This window comes from Actinia tenebrosa, unplaced genomic scaffold, assembly GCF_029948245.1.
Source record: "Actinia tenebrosa isolate PJP-AT-01 unplaced genomic scaffold, QUT_ActTen_1.0 PGA_scaffold7__59_contigs__length_16204524, whole genome shotgun sequence".
Lineage (NCBI taxonomy): Eukaryota > Metazoa > Cnidaria > Anthozoa > Actiniaria > Actiniidae > Actinia > Actinia tenebrosa.
This window is the reverse complement of record NW_028292584.1, coordinates 9,909,319-9,932,146: the sequence shown is the minus strand read 5'-3', so window position 1 is coordinate 9,932,146 and position 22,828 is coordinate 9,909,319. Positions and strand designations below refer to the sequence as shown.

Sequence of the window (22,828 nt, the reverse complement as noted above, 5' to 3'; positions counted from 1 at the left end):
AACTTGAAACAGTGCTAAGTGAACTTAGTCGCCCCATGTAAGGGAATCCGGACTTATGGTGGATTCCGGATTCCAAGCGCTGGATTCCGGATTCCGAGACTCTGGATTACGGATTCCAAGGGTCTGGATACCGGATTCCAAGACTTTTGTATTGCGGATTCCGGATTCCATATCGTTAATTTTCATATACTTCCTCTGAAAATTATATTTGATATACTTGCCAGTATAAGTAGAATCGTCTATCAATTAAATCAGCATCCGATGACAGATATTCTTGGTGGAGATATTACACAGTGGGGGAGGGGCTACATCGGTTCAGTCAAGGTCGAGGCGATAGCATTTGAGTGTATACTTTGAATTTCAAAGTAGAGGATTCCGGATTCCAAAAGGGTGGATTCCGGATTCCATTATAAACTGGATTCCGGATTCCAAGGCCTGGATTCCGGATTCCAGAGTGCTGGATTTCGGATTCCAAAGCCTAAAATTTCGTGGATTCCGGATTCCGGATTCCCTTACATGGGGCGAAACTTAGTGATAGCAAATAAGATGACCAGTCAAGGGAAGACGATTATTAGCTCTTCCTTACATAAGTAGGGTCGGACAACTAGTAACCGCTAGTTTTATCAGTTTAAAATAACTATTTAAGCCTCGTTCACACTGGCGTCGTAAGCATCGCAATCGTAATCGTAGTCGCAATCGTAATCTTAAGAAGGTTACGCTCTAGTTTATCGTAAGCCTCGCTTCCTTGTTATTTTCCCGCTAGTTTTGAAATATTCATCATCATGATGATCGTCACGAGCGTAATAAACGATTACGTTTTCTTGGTTCACACTTAATCGCAAAGTGACTGTAATCCTAATCGCAGTCGTAAGGAAACAAAACCCTCTGATCTTAGCTTACGATTACGACGCTGTTACCATGCAACTTACGACGGCGCTCAGACTACGATTTTTCATTCAAAATGAGTTTTAACGCTGCTTACGGTTGCGATTACGATTATGATTACGATTACGACTCTAGTGTGAACAAGGCTTTAATATCATGGTTATGATCATCACTTGATCAGTCGCTTCCACAAACCTATAAGATAGCAATAAAAGTGTAATAAACCGTTAGATTTCGTTTGCCACTCAGTTATATTGAGCCGCTTTGGGAAGGAATTAACATTAAAAAAATTTATATTAGTTGCTCAAACATCATCTGGAGAAATGTACACAAGAATGCCATAATACCTTCCTGGTGATTCAGAAACTAGAATATACGTAGAATTCAGTTAAAACTAATCCATAAAGCCACAGCCTTTTCTTTTAAAAAGGATATTGTAGGTGAGGTCGGTTATTATTAAGCGTAAGGGGTTGTAGATTAGGATAGTTTGTTTGCGTGCTTTCGGTATAGTCAAATGCTCTCAGCCATTATTTACATTGCATCTAAAGACATTACAATTCTTTCTCTTCCATACTTAAGCCATTGACAATGTGAGGCCGAGAACTACAAGTCAGGCAGAAAAGCCGTGTCTTCTTAAGCACGATTAGTGATGTACCATTTTTCATACCAATGTACCTTAAGACCAGCACCGGATAGTTTTCTCATCCCTGGAAGCTTTTTTGGTTCGATTTTAGGAAGCCTAACTCTTGCTCCTTCAGTTAATCCACCACTATTTGCTTTTGAATAAACGTAAGGTTTCTTCTTGCGCTCTTGTCTTTCTTCTCTGCGCTTCTTTTCGTATATTGCCTTTGCTTTCTGTTGCATCCTTTTATCGCATTCTTCTCGTTTCTAAGCAGACATCTTGTCCCAAGCGATGATTACACGGCTGGTGTGGTAAGGCGTTTTGTGTTGATATGTCGTTGGGTTATACTCAAGATGTGTCATCCAGTCTGGTCTCTGTGGATACCTCGTTGTTGAATAATCTGTTTTCACAGTGTTGCTATCATGATCGGGATAGTCATCATAGTACCACTCTGGCACAGGATAAGGCACTGGTTCTTTTGCTTTCGATGGATTATCGGTGAAGGTCAACAAATTTTTCCTTCCACCAGCCTTTGCTAGACGAATATAATTGGAATCATTTGGATTTGCTGCTCCTCTGACTTGTGTTCTACGGTTTTCTGTCCCGCTGGTGGTACTTTTTCGCCCCTGATTCAAGTCAGGGACTTGAGATAGAGGTTTAGCTATAGCACTCGGCTGACCTTGTCCTTTTGGAGGAACAAAATAACAGAACCATGTATCTTCGCATTCTGGTCGATCTATAGGCTTATAACGGGGCTTCATTACTTGCCTTTACACTAATTAAAAGTAAGTCGATCGACGAATGTTCGATTATTCAGTATATCCTTAGCTTTCCTTAATTATTGTTCAAGATTTCCCATCAAGTTGTATGATAATACATGATGGCAAAATATATTTTTTCTAATCCTGTTGTAAACAGACTGTTTGCCGTAATCATAGCAACCAGTAGTCTCCCCCACAGCCGCTTTCAGTGTCGTCACGCAACGCTTTCTCCCCTGAGTAGCGGCTGCTTACCCGAGCACAATATTCCTTTCCTATGAATTAACCAATCACGGCTCAGTTCTCGAAAACCAGGAACCATTCGCGCCATATGGAAAGCACGATGCGTCGAAGGCTTCGAGATAGCAGCTAAGAAATTTCGCATCAAACAGTTTAATGATCATCAGAAAGACGCTATACGAAAGATTTTACAAGAAAAACAAGATTTCTTTGAAAATCTGCCTACTGGATGTGGGAAATCGCTCAAAGGAATAAAATATTGGCGCTCTAGAGTAAAGCCCAGTAATTTCTTTCGAGACAAGCTCGAGGACTTTTTGAATAACAGGAGTTCGAAGTTCAAACTGCTATAAAACGCGACGTTAGAAGGTTGGCCATAAGATAACGCTTTAGCTAAGGATTCGTGTTTACTTTTCACGACTTTTCTAACAGTGTGAACAAAACAAAACAAAACAACTTTTCTAACAGTATCAAATTGAGCTAATCCTCGCGGTATACGAGAAGTAAATACCAGAACTGTGAGCGTTCAGAAGTTTACAATGAATACTCGTGTAAGTCAACGGTGTGACAGTGTCAGATTTGAAAGATATCTAGCCTTTTTGCGATTTTCTTTAGCTTTACACTGCATTCGTTGTTTAAAATAAGTGATCTGCGCGGCTCATCTTCTTCGTTTATTAAAAATACTGTCAGACTTTATATTCGAATTCAATCTCTTAAATCTTGAGTCGTCTCGTTTAACTTCCAAGAGTCTAAATTACGCTTTTTAAAAAAGTTTTCCAGTTTCTTTTTGCTTCTAATATTTTGGTACGAGCTCGATAGCAAGTACAAACTCGAATTCACTATCGGCCGATTAAGCGATGTCGATAGCTAAACTTATAAAATTATAAATCTTTTATTTCTTTATGAACAAAGAAAACACTTAGTTCCGTCTCCAATAATTTTTTTCTAGTATTAAACATTTAACAAGAACGAATTCAATTTTAATTTCTCTCGTGAATGTTTACAAGTTGTCAAATTCGAAACGTTTTGATTGGTTCTTGAAACACAATGACACTTATCTGATTGGTTGAACACAAACAATAGGAAAGAAATGTTGTGCTCGGGTAAGCAGCCGCTACTCAGGGGAGAAAGCGTTGCGTGACTGACACTGAAAGCGGCTGTGGGGGAGACTAAGCAACCAGTGAAGGTGTCAACGATTGACAAACGCAACCATCTAGGTCCATGTTGCTAAATCTTTGATAAGCCACATTTGCATAGCTACTACAACACCTTTGACAGGTGTCAAGATTCTGGGATCCCTCAAGTTCCTGTGACACAAATAATTGTATAGTCGGGATAGGAATAAATATTTCGATCCCCTAACATTAGATTTCGTTTTCCCGTAAATATTTCTAGTATTTTAAAAAGCACTGAACTTGTACTACAATGCTTATTTGATAGGCGTGAAACACGCGTTACGATTCAAACTTGATATGTATCAGTTTCTGAAAATGATTACAATTCTAAAATTCTACTCACGGTACATACGTAAGATAAAACACTTGCAATAGCTCAATAAAGGAATAAATATTTCCACATACAAACTATTTCGTTTTCCTTTGAAGCTTAAACTCCTACTAAAACTGCATATTTCTTGGCCTGAGAAATCCACTTCTTTATTCCTAACTAATATCGGAGGTACATAAAAGAACCACTGAGGAAGCCAAGAAACCCTGGTGTGACCACCCTGTGTCTCACTGGCATTTACTAATGATTTTATTAACGGGTTGATTGTGGGATGGGCATGGGATTTTACGGGGTTGGCTGGAAATTGGTGCAATGTACCTCGGAGGGGACCCTATGTCCTATTATGTGGCACCAGCCTGCTGGCAAAATTTCTCAAATTGCCAAATTGCCAAATAGATAAATAAATAAGATAATGTAACTTTCACCTTGTTCCAACGGCATTTGACAGAACTCTTACAAAGTACAATTCTTTGACCATTAAATACTACATGTTTATGTGTTTACTGCGTTTAGGTTACGTTTTATTAATTGATCTATTTTTAGTAGAATCAGTAACATATTTCATGTTTTCTGGCAGAGTGTTTATAAATCGTTATTATGTTTTGGGCACATCCAGTTGAGGTAGTCTTTAGCTGGTGCAATCATTGAAGTACATTTTCTTGCAACATTCATTACCAACCAATATTAGAAGTCGGTTAGAATGATCTAGCATAAGACATGTAACTAGAACAACGGCCCCTCTTTACTCCAAATAGCACATTTCTTCAAAGGATTCATTGGACTGTTTATCTTGCACTTGAATGCGTTAGCAAACTCGCAAGAGTTAGTTAATATACCAATCAACCTGTGAACATGATGAAGATTAGGTATGCATGTAAGAGTTAAGTTGTTCAGTAAAATTGTACTTGGCTCATAGATATAAGTAAAATTAGTTCTAGTTTACAATGCTTGTCTTACAGATACCGATTATATACCCACTTGGTCTGAAAACAATTGAAATTTCATAAAGTACGATCACGAAAATTAAGTACTATTTTTTATCCCTTTGTTTAAGGCTAATAAATCTTCCTCGTGAAGTACGCAAAAATAAAATATTAAGGAATTCTCTCTAAAATACAATTCTACTAGGGAACGTCTTTCTGGTCGGCTTGGCTCGTTCACCTTAGTTTGTAGCTAAACCTCTCGAGGTCGAATAAAGAGTGGTACTCCAGGGAGCTAATCCCCGAGCTATATTTCAGTCTTTTCTAACAATAATAAACTTACCTCCAATTTTCCGTCGGATAAATAGATCTCAACTTCCATTTGGTGTAATAAAGTTTGTCGTGAAAACACCAGTTCTGTCAATAAAACAAAAAAATAAATTAGTACTGATGATCATAGGCTTTAATCAAGCACACTATTAAATAACTCACTGTTTTCCTAATATACGTTGATTGAATTTGTGAAATACCGCTGAGTTCCTGGACTATAGACCCATTTACTCAGGATTAGCCTCATTTCAGTGTCAAAATATATTCGGCAAATACCAATGGAATGATTGAAAAAAAAAAAAAAAAAAAAAAATTGTAAGGAAAACACGCGTCATAGCAAACATAACTTGACGTTTCTGCTATGTGGGCGATAGCATTCTTCAAGAATGATGATGAATGTGAATAGGGAGCGGTAACCACGCAGAGAAAACAATGAAAAGGGGGCTGTGAGGCACTTGATTAAAGCGAAGCTGAATGTTTTATTTTCCTATGTCAGCGGTAAAGCTGTCAGCGGAAGAAGATGATGAGGTGTAGAATTTTCAATCAGTACTGGTGCAGGTAGAACTAGGGTTGTAGGATTCTTCTCGTGTGAATTGGTGTAATTATGCATACGAAAGAGAAAGCCACGTTTTTAATAGCTTTCGAACTTTTGAGCATATTTTACCTCCACACCCGCAATTACGACCTTAAAAACCACCAGAAGATACATAATAATAACGGGACTCTTGCTGAAGCGAATTTCTTTTGAAGTAACGAGGCTTACTGTTTGGATTTGGGAAAACATTCCCTAACGACTAGCTACAATGCGATATGGCGGGACACGAAGGTCAAAAGATCGAAATCGCGCGCCAACTCTTCTGTACAATAGTTCCGCATTAACTGCCCATCAAACATTAAGGTGGCTCTGGAGACTGGAGGCTAACGAGACAACCTAGGTTTTGATTCATTTGCGGATAATCAAAATCAGAAGTTATTGAAACCTCAATTGACGAAGTTTCAACTTGAGAGATCGAGATATTTGCAGTTTAAGGCCTTTTTCAGTGTTTTGAAGTTGATGTAAAATAACACCGATTTAGTTTCCATTACATGGGCGGTCGCGGAGTACCCTAAAAAGTGTAGGGGGAATAAAATTGAGACTAGTGTGGGAAAAAGGGGGGCTGACATTGGAAAATATGAGAATAGTATGGGAATAGTAAGGTAAAAAAGTTGGGGGAAGGGGAGGGGAGAGGGCGGTGGCTGCCCCACCCTCTCCCCGTCCCCGATACATGTCGTGGAGCGAGAAGCTAGACCACAAATCTCAACCAAATTAGAGAAGAATAAGAAGATTCTCCAAACGTTTAAGCGTAGATCGGAGGTTCAGGATAGAGTAACAAGACATTCCCAAATGTAGATTTAAGAATAAACTAAGGTAATTTGTTCCCTACTCCCTTTCTTCCATTCTTTCTTTTTCTTTTCTTCTATCTTTTTGGCTTGGTTCCTGGCTTGCTTTCTTGCTTTTCAGTGGAACATTAACAATAATAACAACCATCTATAACGAGAGAGTGGAAAGAACAACACACAAGCACCCATGGAGACCCAAGGTATTGAAAAGAAAAACTAAAAAAAAAAAAAAGACTTGATGCTAACCTGACCCATTGCAATGTAGAACAGTTGTTCGTTGGTGAAATTCAGTCCTGGTAGCAGCCATGTTTCACTGGGATTTCGCTCTGCCCAATTGTGGTATGCCTAACGAAAATACAAAGTAAGACTTGCAACTGCAATTAAAATATACACATTTAATTCTGTTCAAGCTTTATTAACTCTATCCTACCTTGACAGCCGCTTTTAAGCCACTGTTGTCTGCAGTATTTTCGTCAAGAGTCTTACTACCGTTAACCTGATTGTTTGCAAAAACCTTAATTAATATCAATAGAAAGGGAACCGAGAATCAGAATAGAGTTGGGGTTTACTTTTATATTTAATTCAGTTGGAAATATATTAGAATTTGAATTTGAATACAAATTAAAATTTCGAGCCCTCTATTGGCTTAACAACAAATATACCTGGAAATGGAAGACTGACTTTTCTGGACAGCTTTATCATTTGAAGACCAACGGGTTTTCAAACAGAAACTGGGCGTATGAAATTTTCATTCAGGTTTCTACGATTACTTCGTGTTATTCATAGTAGTAAAAAAGTCTTCTAGAAGTTATCATCTTACTTGAATTCCTGATTCATAATACTGTGAATACTGTTTAACAAAACACTGAAGTCGAGCATTGAACCTTTCAAGTGATTGGTTTGTCCAAAGCTGACCTTTGACTTCTCCATCCTTGTTGAATTTCCTACCTAAAACAAGATGGCCACAGTTCAGGGTTAAAATTAAAAATTAAAATTAAAATTAACCAATCATAAGCGCGAACGATAAAATGTAGTACATCCAATCAAAAGTGCGAACTATGAATTTTTACAATACATGTATAAACACAGGATGTCAAACATGGACGACTCGTTGCCTTTTTGTTTTTATTTTATTTGTTTGCTCTCTATGATGGTTGGAATGCCCATAGCTTAATTAATGCCAAGAAAACAAAAGCACCCGTTTGGTACATAATTTTCTTCAAGCAGTTAAAGACGAAAAATGAAATATCGAAGAAGAAAAAACGAGCGAGCGAGTCTTTGTGGAATTACTTTCCATGTAGAAATCTCACCACCATTAAAAACAACGACCAATCAGAATCCAGATTAATGACCGTTGTATATTTGGTCGTATGCCACTGTTCCTTCTCATTGGGCATTGCGGTCTAGGTACATTGTCGATAGCGTGGGATAAAATAATTATAAAATGGTTTCTCGCGACATTGAACCATGATTTTTTCCCGCATGTCACTTTTATTTTCTAGTATACTCTTTCATACTCAGTAACAGGGGCGTTCTCCACCGTTTAATTTGCAACATGCAAATTTCATGAATGGTTAAAAATAAATAAATAAATAAAAATAAAATGACAATAGTCATTTCCCCGAGTAATACTTATTTTTCATAAATTAGGACTGTGAAGATTTATTAATATTTTTGTATGTGATCTAAAGAAAGGATTGTATTCCTACGTCTCTGGAAATGGAAAGACATCCCTCAAATTAATTCATAGCTTATAACTAAACGAATTTAGTTTGTTAAATAAGATTTAGTTTGTTAAATTTTACGCTAAGTTTTGAATCCTTTTACTAACCGAGTTTCACAGTTCCACTTCACTGGTATGGATATTTAAAAAGACAATATTTGAAGAATATAATCAATAATGGAGAGATCGAGAATTTCAGAACGGTTAGCGAAAAAGAAAACAAACAGAAAACAAAACAAAACAAAACAAAACAAAACAAAACAAAACAAAGCAGAGCAGAGCAGAGCAGAGCAGAGCAGAGCAGAGCAGAGCAGAGCAGAGCAGAGCAGAGCAGAGCAGAGCAGAGCAGAGCAGAGCAGAGCAGAGCAGAGCAGAGCAGAGCAGAGCAGATATAAAAAAGCGGTACATTTTTATTTAAAAACAAAAAAAAAAAAACAAAAAAAAAAAAAACCACACATTTAAAACATGTAAACTTTTGAATAAATTTGATGTGAGAAAAAATAAGTGTTTGGAAGTTCTGAAAGAAAAATACACCTATGTTCCAAAGTAAGATTAGGTGTTAAATAAGCTCCAGCATACCAGCATATTGGACAACCCAATGCACGCTCCAATTTAGTTTGTTAAATAAGATTTAGTTTGGTAAATAAGTTAGAGATCAAAATAGAAGCTAACCTGTAGGGGTAAAACTATGTGTGACTTCATGTCCAATTACATTACCAATTCTTCCAAAGTTGATCGCTCTATAATCACAAACATAAACAAACACAGATTTTAAAATCATTTTTTAATATGACTAAAAGGAGCCTTAAAATTAAAATACGGAATTATCAAATTGGACCTAACTAAGAAATGAAAAGAAAAAAAAAAAAAAAAAAAAGAGAAAAGAGGCCTTCTGAACAGGAGCCCTGTCAGAGAAAAGGTTGCTAAAACACGGCTCAAAGATCATTTCTCCCGTTAGATGGATACTGTCTATTGAAGGTATATCAGAGCTGGGAGCTGGCGAAATTGGAATGAATTTAGTATATCGATCTTAGGTAAATATAGGATAAGAATAATTACTCGGGCTTCCGAAGAATTGCCCGAGGTATAAAGTTGGGCTTGGTTTTTTTTATTGCGTTCAGTCACAAATCGCCATCGCGTTCACAGCGCATGCGTAAATTCTATGCGCATGCGTAGTATGCGCCATAGAAACATATGGTCGAGCAATGGCGGATTTTCTCAAGGTCTCGTCGCTGACTACGAATTCTATGGAGTCTAACACGCTCAAAGCACATACAAGCGCATACATTTCTCGCGGTAGACCCCCATTAAAAGATGTTGAGCATTTTCGGAACGGGTCGGTCCGCGAGTTTACAAGAGATCAATTTACGAGTGATCCATTAACGAGTGAACCTTTTATCTTGAACAATGCTATGACAGCTGCTATATCAAATGAACTATCTATCGAGAATCATGCTATATCAAATCAGCTATCTCATATTAGCCTACGTAGGAATCGTCGTGTGGTTAGACGTGATCGAGAACCCAGCAGATTACCAGTACGAACTCTGAAAAGTCTGAGAAACAAAAACAGAAAGCTGACGGAGTTTGTCTTCAAAGGCATCAGTCCAAGTATTCCGAATTCTTCCAAGCTTTATTGTTATGTGAAGGTAAGAAAACTTACAAAAAATGAATGTAATACTAAGAGAATGAGCTTAAATAAAAATCATGAAAAGAAGCTTTTGTTTAATTGCTCTAGCAGGGTTTATCAAGGGATAATGGAGCTGAAATATAGAGCAAATCGGTATTTATCATTGTTTGCCTGCAATAGTTTGATGTGCCTGTACAAAAATCAGACCCATATATCGAATTATTATTGTAAATTTAAACTGAGGACAGACATAGAGAAGAACCCTGTCCCTGCTCCAATGCACATTGACCCTAGCAAAACAATAACAGCACCATATAGCCAAGGTAATGAGCTGGTATTTGGACAGAATTCTCGACAACAACGTGTTGCAATGAGTTTATGCGCTTTGATTTACAATATCAAACACACTTTGCACATCTACAAGAAACACGATGTTCACGGAGAAATCTTTCAATTTTCTAGAATGAAGCCCGAGTTCACGCAGATATGCGTCTAGTTATAATAAATTTACAGGCCATGGACGGACAGGCGTCTTTGCATTTCGAGATCTGCTCACAAAATGATAATGAAGAAAAATTGACATGCGAAGAATCAATGGAAGAGTCCCCAGAGTCTCCAAGAGATTATTTGTATTGTTTGTTACTCTTGTTAATTTATTTAAAACATTTACTCTCAACTTATTTCGAAAGAAAATTGGCGCAATTACCAAATGTCAAGAATATATGGAATGATTATAATGTGATAGAAAAATGATGAGGAGGAGAAGGAAGTGAAGACGGAGGAGGGTAATAAATATTATAGATGGACAACTACTGAATTCGAACGTACTTTTAACTTAACTTTCGACTGAATAGAAAGAGTGTGGATAAAGTTGTAGCACTGATATAACTATAGTTAGAGGTTCGTTCTTTTTTGGTATATACTAAAACAATTCCTCAGTCATCTTAGGCTTTGTGGATGTGGAGTGGAATATTAAAGATTTTTACCGAAACGTAAGTCGATTCACAAATAATTATCAGATTATAAACCACCACGTACCTTAATTCGTCGACAGGATAGAAATCGGGTGGACGAATCTGTAGCAATGGTACAGCTATGGATATAGCAACAAAAATGGTTAATATTTGGCGTAATTTAATATTCAACACTGGTCTATTGTCCCGCTAAGTTTTATTGCACGTGATAACAAAACTTGTGCTGGTCGATCAGTCTGTTGTATGTACGTATGTCATTTATATTTGCATTCACGTTTTGTAGCTTTTATTAAAGAAACTATTAGTACTTACTTATCCAGTTTTTATAAGGGTTTTTTCCATAATTAGCATTTTGTGGCCCCATGTGCACCCACCTGATAAATATGTAGTGATAGATAAATACACGTGATAAATACTGCTCTAAGTTATGAGTGTCATATAAACAGCAAGAACCACTGCCATGTGGCAATGCGATTGACAAACAGAAACTAGTCCATTTTTGAGACTTGTCACAAAGTTTCAATAAGTTACGATACGATTGATTGACTAGTGACCGACTTACTCTTCTTGATCCATGGTTTTATTGAATTTTGCTAACAAATCTTTTTGCATGACCTTCATCAATGTTATTCTGTTGCTGAGCAGAGTGTCGTTTCTGATGTTCAGCTGTTGGTTTATAGACATAAAAAAATCAGAAAAGCAAAATTAATTTATATCTTGATACAGCTATTTCAAAAAGGTTGAATACCGAATGCTGCATACTGAATAGTGCATTCCACACCCATTCTCACTTGCTGTCACACGAGTTTCACCTGTTCACGAATTTCACACGAGTTTCACCAAGCGCTTGTATTAACAGTTTCACAGCTGTTACCAAATTCATTTGATTCCTTATTGATATTGGAGTTTATTTTGAAAAAATCACGTAGTCGTGGATGTGGCTAAAATGGCATGTCACAAAGAAAAATATACTTTAGTTATTGTCCAATTGCATCATCTGATTCACTTCCAATTAGAGAAACAGCGATGTTTTCCAGTAGTTATCATCCTGTTTTAGGTTTCTCGAAGGAAAAAAAATTGTGTTTCCTTTTGTTAATGTTTCAAATTTTCATTAATCTTTGTCACAGGGTTTCGTGTAATTTACGTTACCATTTATCTTAATTGCCAGTAATTTTTTAACAAGTTGTCACCCACTGACCCTTTTTTGCTTTTTTGATAGGAAATTATTTGTAATTTTGGGAAATCAATAGACAAGTCGCAGTCTGAGGTCGCAGTTTTAGAAATTTTGAAGCTAAGCATCACTTTTGCTTTTTTTTTTTTTTTTTGCCGGTAATTTACGTTACCTAAGTTCCATGTAATATCTAAATAATATTTGCTGATATGTAAACTTAAGTTAATTCATACGTTGTGGTATACAAATTGGAAAATAAAAGTGGTTGAGATGTACCCCTAAACCTATTATGCACTTAGTAATACAATATTTGGCTAGCTTTGTAATTTACGTTACGGTAACGTAAATTACTGAAACAATAGGGGGTATTTAAAGATTTAAATCTTGTATAAACAACTTGACAGGAACACTATTATGTGTTTTAAGTCAATTAAGAAAGGTCAGGGGTTAGGATTACAACATATCTACTGTGGTGTGGTGTAACATCAGCCTTTTTCTCCACGTGGAAAGTATTGAGTACGTCTTTCGACAATCGAAATTAATATTCCTCTCTAATTTGTTCAATAATTCGCAAGGTTAGTAGACGAAGGTATTTTGTATATTCAAATATTTGTACTACAATGATTTGTCATCCATTTATTTCACTGAAATTGCAAAGATTCGAAATAATTTGCTTACAAAACATGTGTGAACGATTAGTAACGTAAATTACATAATTCGGTAACGTAAATTACAGACTTCATTTTTTTACTTTTGCTTGATTTTAATAGCGGATATGGCTAAATCAAGAGCTGAGATTCAAAAAGCATACCGTGAGCAAAAGAAAGCCAAACTTGGCTCAGGATATTTAAAGAAAGAAAGCCGTAGAGTGTTAAAATACTACCAGCCAACTTGTACCCTTAAGAAACCCGAATTAAAGGAGAGAAGGAAGAGCATCAGAGAAAGCGCAAGGAAACACAGACAACGTGCTAAAGATGCTGGCACCCCCGAGGAAGAAGTACCAATTGTTAAGCTTAATTTTCATAATGAATCCCTAAAACGACGACAACGTGAGTTTAAACTAGCAAGATAAAAGATAAAAAAATTGGAGGAACAACTGAAACGCAAAGAAAGACGTGAGAATAATCTGCTACAAAGAAACTCAAGGAACAAGAAAGCAGATAGTACTCCCCCTTGCCTAAGTGAAGAGCTGACTCCGCGCACACGTACCAGTGAGCAAATAAGAAGGGCCGGACTGACACCAAGACGATTGCCACAACAATTGAAGAAAAGACTAATCTTTTCTAATATCTTATGTGATGAGATACTTCACTCGATGGCCAGCAATAAAAGCACACAGAGCAAGCAGACCATCCGCCAAATAGTTTCTGGCAAAATTGTGACAAAATATCGAATGATCAGAAGAATGAATAAAGAAACAGGAATAGGAAGAAATCCCTTGATGAAATCCACGTGTAAGAAAGTCAAAGGACGTGCCAAGGCTCGTCTTCGCGCACAAATTGCAGCAAAAAGAGAGCAGATAAAGTGTTTTCTAGAAAGAGATGACAACAGTCGCATGATGCCTGGTAAGAACGACGCCATCAAGTTAAAAAGTGGTAAGGCGAAAGTCCAAAAGAGGATTCTGTGCGACTACATGTATAGTCTGCATTCTAAATTTCAAGCAGAATACCCAACAGAAAAGATTTCACGAGCAACATTCTGCAAGCTTCGACCAAAGCACATCATGTTGGCAGTTTTACTACCCGTGACACGTGCCTGTGCCAGCGACACCAGAACATGGCATTGAGACTCCGTGCATTGAAAAGTAAAGGCACGACTACGACCATCAATCCTGACAAGTTCATCAATGACAACGACGAAACAAAAGTGAAAGAAATCCTAGAAAGTCTTGATGCAGGGGAAGTCACGTATGATCAGTGGAAACGAGTTGAAGAAGACGGCAAGAAGAGAATGAAAGTAGTTAGAAATGTTGTACAGAAAAACCTTTTCATCGCTGAGATGGAAAAAGAAACCGAAGATTTTAAGCATCATGTATATCGCGTTCGTGAGCAGTACCGCCAATTGAAATCGCTGAAAGAAAACCTGCCTGACGATCATATCATAGTGCAAATGGACTTTGCCGAAAAATACTTATGCTAGTCACTTGAGGAAATTCGAAAGTGCGTATTGGAACGGCACAAATGGTTAGTCTCCACCCTGTTGTCGCTTATTTTAAAGATGCCGGCGAGGGAAAAATGAAACACAAGAGCTTTGTATTCACTTCAGATGAGCTGTCCCGCCGCCGCAGTATATACCATCCTGAAGATGTTACTTCCAGAGCTAAAACAACTTCTTCCCTCGCTCAAGTGTGTTCACTACTGGACAGATAGCCCCACGTCACAGTACAGAAACAAAACCATCTTCAGCATTACTGCAAACCACATGAGCGAGTTTGGCGTTGCAAATGCTGTGTGGAACTATTTTGAGGCAGGACATGGCAAGGGGCCGTGTGATGGTGTGGGAGGAATTGCAAAACGGATGGCCGACGAAGCAGTTAAAACAGGAAAGGTGGTCATTCAAGATGCCAACGAATTCTATAAATGGGCTTCAGAGGAGCAAAACACCGCCACCAAGTACATCTTCTACAGTAAAGAAGAGTACCAGAGAGCCACCGAATATCTAGAAAACGTTCCCACGATGAAAGTGAAAGGCACAATGAAGCTACATGCAATCTTTGGAGAAACACCAAACAAGATCAAGGTCAAATCAACTTCTTGCTACTGCAGCAAATGCCTGAGTAAGGAAGATGGATTTGTACCTAACTCATCTTGTGGATGGAAACCACATACACAGTTGAATTGCCTTTCAGACTACATCCGAGATGTTCTTGAAGTCAATGTCGATGACTGGGTGTGTGCAGTGTACGATGGTGATTGGTACATTGGCAAAGTAGAGGAAGTAGATGCTAATGATATCCATGTCAATTTCATGGAAGAAGGAAGAGGCAAGTGCAAGGAGCCTTCGTTCAAGCGGCCGAAAAGGAAAGACAATCTCTGGGTGGAGATGGAAAACGTGCTCTGTATAATAGAGCCTCCAGTTCCCGTTGGAAAGACCAAGAGATCCTTCCATATCTCGTCAGCGACAGTCGAGCTTATTACTCAAAAATTCTGTGAATTTGAAAACCAGTAACACTGTACTGACTGTGTGACTAAGCACTATTTGGTGTAATTTACGTTACCAAACATTCCTAATACATTTTGTGTCTTTTTTGAAAAGAACTGAACACTAAAACATGATAATAACATTTATAGATATCGCAATGATCATTTATTATCTTATCGTAAATACATATACATTTATAGTGATACATATGATTATTATTTAGCATACTTAATGAAAAATAGCTTTTAAGCTTTTAAAATATTTCACATGAACATAGCAAACTATGTAATTTCTTGTTAGAAGCAAGTAATCTATAATCATCTTTTGTGTGTTTTAATGTCTTTGAGGTTAAAATCTACGCGATAAAGGCTTTGCAAACTCGAATACTTTGTAAATTAATACATTGTAATTTACGTTACTAGAAAGTGTAATTTACGTTACCATACTTTAGAGCCCTGTACAGCTGAAACATGTTATGATATACATTAAAGTTTGATTTTAAATCATTGTTACGCTCTATTACATTAGTATCAAAGGTCTTTTTGCATTTTATTTAATCAATCTTGAGAATAAAAGAAAATATATGAAGTAGTTATAAAAAAATGCTGATTTTTTCATCAGTAATTAATACCACAAAACTCTTTTTTTCATGATATGCCTTAAAAAGGCACAAAAAACGACCAACATCAAACCCCCAAACTCTATTTTACTATGTAAAAACAAAATAGAGACGGTTGTTTTAATTTTGACGTTACTATTTTAGTATTAGAATGAACATTTCCCGATTTCTGTATTCATTTTGCAATAAGTAGGTGAGGTTACATAATTGGCTGTAACTTCCGAAAAACTTAACATGTGCCCGGCAAACTTCGGGATAAAACACTCAAATACCATAGCTTTCGCATGGATAACATCAGAAAACTGTACGATAAACTTTTTTTTTCGTCAAAGAAAACCCCTAATAGTCCTACTTAAGTGAGAATGGGTGTCCAAGACTAAAGTCGGGCATTGTGGGTCTCGTTATTTTGAAATAAAAAGTAAATATACAGCAATTAACTTACTACATGTAGTTTATTGTTTCAGTTGGAATAATACACTAAAAATAGAATGAATAATAATTATTAATTCCACTTTAGACAATGTCACTATGGCCCACAATGCACTTCGTTCTTGGAATGCACTCTTCAGTACGCAGCATTCAGTAATCAACCTATAGACACGAACTTTAAATCTACACAGTTAACAGGTGGACAATGCCAATGTAAAAGTTTTAATGTTAGGTTAGGATTACGTGCTCCCATACTGGTCACTCTTTGCCCCATAGACTCTCGTAATTGACTGTATTCTCGGGGATTATAACCCCTATGTTTCTGTTACCATGGAAACGTAGGCTATTTCTTTTAGCTATAATGTTATAAAGATTATTACTTACATTCTTGTATTTTTCAAATTTCTTGGAAACTTTTCCAGGGTCCAGGAGATTTTTTGGGAAGCCAGATTCCCCTCTCTCCGCGTTTACCTACATAATAAGATATTGATGAAAGGTGTTGGGACGCAAGCTAGGGCGAAGCGTGGGCAGTAAGTGTATGATAAACTTAAAAATAGCAATTGAGTTGGAAATATTTTGCCTTACTGGGCAATAGCCAAACCGAAATGTGTACCGTCGACATACGACCACCTAAGCCGGGAACAACTAAGGGGTTCGGGAGTAATAGCCTTACGAAAAGGTTTTTGAAACTAAGACCCTCGTAAATGAGACTTCCAGTGTTTAGAAGGCCATTTGTGGCATGTTAATTGAATGCATCGAAGTAAGGTTATGACCATTTTGCGTATGCTGCCTATTAAAAAAGAACTAATCGGTCAATAATACCGATTTGTAAAATTCACATCGCCTTGCCCCTCATATAACAGTGGTTACGGCCGTGCCTTAAAACTACTTAACTATAGTCCCCTAGCCTTTCTAAACCCTTGAACCAAACTACAATAATACTGATTCAAGAATATGGCGTAAACTCATTCGCTGCTCCGCATCCATGCCATACTTCATATTTTAAAAGATATACCTTTTCCAGTATTGCTCTTCTGGTGTGATCATCAATCCAGGTAAGAGAGTTGATATTCTCCTTGAAAGCTTCTCGTACCTCAGTCATCATCTTTTTTACCTTATAAAAAAGTTGGGTTTTTTTTTTGCACTTTTTGTAAAATAATACTCAAGTGGGTGACCCGTATTCCAAATTGTCAAAATCAAATTTCTGATGCTCTTTCGTGTGCTTTATATATATAATGTATATAACTCACCATTTTCGCAATTTTCAAATTGTTGGTGAAGTTATCTGCTACAAATCCAGCAGCCACTATGTCTCTCGTTAAAACATTATTTACATAGTCAACACATGTTTTCCATCGTTCCTCGTTCGCTGTGTAATTGTTCACTTCTCGCAAATATCGTGCATTTAAATCCCTGTAGGACTTGGACATGTACGCTAGCTCGTCCTTAATCACGTACCATACCAAATAATTGGATAAAACGCTGGAAGACAAAATATAATAGCTTTACATTGGACTGTTTGCGTAGCAAAGTTAAGAGCGCTCTAAATTATTTCGATTCCCTAGTGTCTCTTATTCTCGTAATCTTGAATTATTCGTTCTTAATACACTAAATGCATTATAGACGGAATGAACTGTGCAAGGAATTATTCAGTTGTAAAGTCTGATTTATTTAATAAGAGCCATCACTTGCTCCCCTCAAGGCATGTTTGAAGGTGAAAATTAAGGCACAAGCGCGATTTCAATTCACCACTTGTATTTAATGCATTAAGTACACATTCATTTAAGCCATGTGTACATTTGTAATTTGTAGTTTGTAAGTTGTAAGTTGTGATTAGTAATTGGTAATTGGTAATTGGAAATTGCAAATTGCAAATTGCAAATTGCAAATTGGTAATTGGTAATTGGTAATAGGCCATTGGTCATTGGTCATTGGTCATTGGTCATCGGTCATTGGTAATTGGTAATTGCAAATTGGTAATTGGTCATTGGTAATTGGTCATTGGTCCTTGGTCATTGGTCATTGGTCCTTGGTCATTGGTCCTTGGTCATTGGTCATTGGTCATTGGTCATTGGTAATTGGTAATTGGTCATTGGTAATTGGTAATTGGTAATTGGTAATTGGTAATTGGTAATTGGTAATTGGTAATTGGTAATTGGTAATTGGTAATTGGTAATTGGTAATTGGTAATTGGTCATTGGTCATTGGTCATTGGTCATTGGTCCTTGGTCCTTGGTCATTGGTCCTTGGTCCTTGGTCCTTGGTCATTGGTCATTGGTCATTGGTCATTGGTCCTTGGTCCTTGGTCCTTGGTCCTTGGTCCTTGGTCATTGGTCATTGGTCATTGGTCATTGGTCATTGGTCATTTGTCATTGGTCATTGGTCATTGGTCATTGGTCATTGGTCATTGGTCATTGGTCATTGGTCATTGGTCATTGGTCATTGGTCATTGGTCATTGGTCATTGGTCATTGGTCATTGGTCATTGGTCATTGGTCATTGGTCATTGGTCATTGGTCATTGGTCATTGGTCATTGGTCATTGGTCATTGGTCATTGGTCATTGGTCATTGGTCTCTTGCATTATTTGGGCAACGGGCAATGGATGGGGATCGTTGGATATCTGATAGAAAACATGCCCTCTTTAACTAGTCGCATTTATTTTATTTTTTTTAATTACTAGACAACTATTAGGACTATTTTCTTTTGTAGAGTGCACGAACTAAACCCGTATATAATATTTAGTACTAATAAATAGTAAAATACGATGAAAACGGTTCCGAGTAGGGAGAGCATCGTTATAAATCCAAATTTTGGTCCAAAGACGACGAGATGTAGAACTACAATATTCCGACAATATTGTTATCTATTGTTAGCTCGTTGATATAAATATCATTACTGTAGTCTTGTTTTCACACATGATTATGACTTGAATAAAGTCGAAATATTGTAGTTCTACATCTCGTCGTCATTGGTCCAAAATTTGGATTTATAACGTTGCTCTCCCTACTCGGAACCGTTTTCATCGTATTTTACTTAAAACTGTCAGACCGACATGGTTTAATAAATAGTAATTCATACAGAATCCTTTGTTTCCTATTGTTTGATTATCACTATTTAGTACTAAAAATTAGTATTTGTTTCACGGGTTTAGTGCGAGCACTCTAACATAAAACATTTTATCATGTAAAGTGCCTAAAACCCATAAATCAATATTTTAGTATTGATTCTTCATGGGATCAAAAGTTAAGACAGTAATGTTATATTATATACAGAGTGTTTTACAATCCTACACTAAAAAGCTTTGTATATTTAATAATGCCTCCTATGACATGACATCTTCAACTTATTGGAAGAATTTTAACAATAGGTTTTGTCAGTTTTCCATTGTGAAATTGTCTAATCGATTTCTAGTTGGAAATGTAAATACCAATAAAATAAAACATTTTGTTTACTACAAACACCAATTTTGTGGTCCTTGAAGATTTAGAAGTATCAAATATTTTATAAGACAATTGCTGGTACTAATTCTCCCGTTTCGCTTGTGTGTTTGTTACTCAGGGTTAGATTACCTCTTTGGTGTATTGTGAACTAATGCCATGGCACCTTTTAAGTAGGACAGCGCAGAAACGTCAAACTTTTCTGTTTTGTGAAGATGTTTTGGGGCGAACATTCCTTGTAGGTGGTTATACCAGTTGAACTAAAAAATAAATCAGCACCATTATAATTATGTGTCACATTTTTTTGATCCCGATATATTCGGATATACTCTTTTAGTATAATTTTAGACTTGGATATAGAGTTTCTTGAGCAGTGATTGGTCGAGCGACCAGTGATTCTGAGACGACAATCACTGGTCAAGCAGTGATTATGAGGTTTTCCACAGTTTGCACGAGCGGAAGTAATATAAAAAGGTTTTTTTTTTTTAAAATCCTGAAATCGCCTTGTCTCTAATATTAATTTATAAATTAAAAAATACTACAACTCGAAGACTCGAGGCTCGGTAAATATTTAACACTTAATGACTGGTCCCGAGGGAAACAATTTTGTTTTCCAAGAATCTCGATGTTTCTCGAGGCGGAGCCAAGGCAAACATTGAGATTCAAGGGAAACAAAACTAACTGGTTTCCCGAGGGATCAGTAATTAAGTGATTTGTTATATAGCACAACAAAGACACATAGTTTTACTTGTGTTAAGCTGATGTTACACGACACGATTTGCAACGGCGATTTTTCGTGCAACGCTGAAAAAAATTAGTCGTTTTAAGCTGCAATAAATTGAAGTCAGCTCAAAACATGGCAAACTTTTTCGAATGTCAAAATGCTTGTTCCTTTATTCTGTTTGGGATTTTTAAAACCCCATAAAATTTATACGAAACAGCATTGCGCGAGAAATCGTCGTTGCAAATCGAGTCGTGTAACATCAGCTTTAAGGCTGACTTCTTGTACAGACCACCAGCTTTTTATTCTTGCAAAAGTATCCTGACATAAGATACACTCGAGCAGTTCGTTTCAGTTTTTTTTTTTTTTTAAATTTCAACAAACTCTTGTTTTATTAGAATATTTTTCTTCGCAGAAGGCTTTGGATGTGGACAAGTTTTTGTCTCCAATTTCGACCAAAGTGAGGCTAGCGTCGGATTGGCAGCGTCGGATTCAGATTGATTGAGATTCAGAATCATTTCCGGGGGAGTTCAACCAGGTCATTCTATTAAAATCCTCTCTGTTCCCCTAACCGTGGCAAAATCACAAATAAATTTCGATTAAACTTTCTTTTCTGATTACTATTCATGATATTCTATGCTCTTAAGTAGAATACACCTAGTATTCTCGACGAATTTACTGATTTGCTCTCAGCCTCGGATTGGACTCGGATTACAAGTCACGTTTTAAAAATTCAACAGACTGACGGTTTCAGTTAACCTTTAACGAATATTATACTTTTACATCTCAGCCTCGGATTGGACTCGTATTACATCTCAGCCTCGGATGAGTCAAACTTCTACCAGTGTTTAGCATGTTTTGCTATGTGTTTTTCCACGATTGCCAGCTATTTTATTGATATCTTTCAAGTATACAAGTACAGTTGTTTTCCGTTATCTAAACATATGTGGTCATACAAATTGGAAATAACAGTTTCTCACTGCCACTACAGTATATATTACATCATACTGACATTCTTTATTTAAAATATTTATTCTCAGTTTGGAACTGCGAAAAGTGTTCATATATGTTGTTTTTTGTTAAAGTGGGAAAAGAAACCAAGTTCATTTTTATTTTGTTAATTTTTAATTTGCACCGCGTTCGTATTTTAATATTAATAGTTTATTTCGCCGAATTTGCAGGTAAACTGAATTACAGTGGGTGGGTCAGCTATTTAAAAAAAAAAAAAATGTATATAAAGCTAATTTCCTTGAGCTTTAGTATCAGGATTAAAAATTTTGGACAATCTAACCGGGAAAGGCCTGGGTAAGGGTCTTTAAAATGTTCAATCATATCTTTTAGATTTAACATAAGAACATGACCAATCCGAGGCTGTGATGAAATCCGAGTTCAGTCCGAGGCTGAGATGTAATAGAAGTCCAATTCGAGGCTGAGATGTAATAGGAGTCCAATCCGAGGCTGGGATGTAATAGGAGTCCAATCCGAGGCTGATATGTAATAGGAGTCCAATTCGAGGCTGAGATGTAATAAGTGTCCAATCCGAGGCTGTGATGAAATCCGAGTTCAGTCCGAGGCTGAGATGTAATAGAAGTCCAATTCGAGGCTGAGATGTAATAGGAGTCCAATCCGAGGCTGGGATGTAATAGGAGTCCAATCCGAGGCTGATATGTAATAGGAGTCCAATTCGAGGCTGAGATGTAATAAGTGTCCAATCCGAGGCTGAGATGTAATACGAGTCCCGAATCCGAGGCTGAGATGTAATCCGAGCTAGGCTGACATGTAATACGAATCCAATCCGAGGCCGAGAGCAAAATAGGAAAATTCGTCGAGAATAGGCAGTGTATTCTACTTAAGAGCATGGAATATCATAAATAAAAATAAGAGTAGAAAGTTTAATCGAAATTTATTTGTGATTTTGCTACCGTTAGGGGAAAAGAGAGGATTTTAGTAGAAATGACCTCCCCCGGAAATGATTCTGAATCTCAATCAATCTCAATCCGACGCTGCCAATCCGACGCCAGCTTCACTTTGGTCCAATTTCGTGTCTTTTGAATCTTTTCTTCCAATATGCCAGCAATTTCTTTTCGGGACAAATCAGCAAAGCCAGACGCTGCCATTTTACGAGTCAGATAGCGAAGCTTTCAACAATCATACGTCATGCATATCGTCACGCCACCTTCTATCACATGCTGTTCACGTGCAAAGAAGGGCGCCGGTAAACATTGCCGTGTAACAGTGAACTGTTACCCTCTGACGTCATAGATTTTGCAATGTTGTCTGCCCAGAAACTTTTGGCGGGAAACAGTTTCAGTGTTGGATGTAATTTGACCACGAATAATCAACC

General features: G+C 37.1%; 1 protein-coding gene and 2 pseudogenes across 1 annotated transcript in view; 1 reads left to right on the top strand and 2 right to left on the bottom strand.

The window, feature by feature from the left end:
* Positions 1-1,117: 1,117 nt before the first annotated feature.
* On the bottom strand, positions 1,118-2,446 carry LOC116293794 (uncharacterized protein C7orf57-like; annotated as a pseudogene).
* A 2,070-nt stretch (positions 2,447-4,516) lies between these two features.
* Positions 4,517-22,828, bottom strand: part of LOC116293811 (endothelin-converting enzyme homolog) — a 33,225-nt gene continuing 14,913 nt past the window's right edge. The window contains exons 5-17 of the mRNA XM_031701294.2: positions 19,896-20,023; positions 17,576-17,807; positions 17,341-17,439; positions 16,710-16,796; positions 11,528-11,631; positions 11,278-11,339; positions 11,030-11,084; positions 9,034-9,101; positions 7,459-7,586; positions 7,069-7,134; positions 6,885-6,983; positions 5,272-5,345; positions 4,517-4,852 (exon numbers count right to left, since the gene is read on the bottom strand). Coding sequence (XP_031557154.2) covers positions 4,732-4,852; positions 5,272-5,345; positions 6,885-6,983; positions 7,069-7,134; positions 7,459-7,586; positions 9,034-9,101; positions 11,030-11,084; positions 11,278-11,339; positions 11,528-11,631; positions 16,710-16,796; positions 17,341-17,439; positions 17,576-17,807; positions 19,896-20,023 — 1,323 coding nt within the window. The 3' untranslated portion in view covers positions 4,517-4,731. The remainder of the gene's footprint in view (positions 4,853-5,271; positions 5,346-6,884; positions 6,984-7,068; positions 7,135-7,458; positions 7,587-9,033; positions 9,102-11,029; positions 11,085-11,277; positions 11,340-11,527; positions 11,632-16,709; positions 16,797-17,340; positions 17,440-17,575; positions 17,808-19,895; positions 20,024-22,828) is intronic.
* LOC148905552 (uncharacterized) lies at positions 12,912-15,304 on the top strand (annotated as a pseudogene).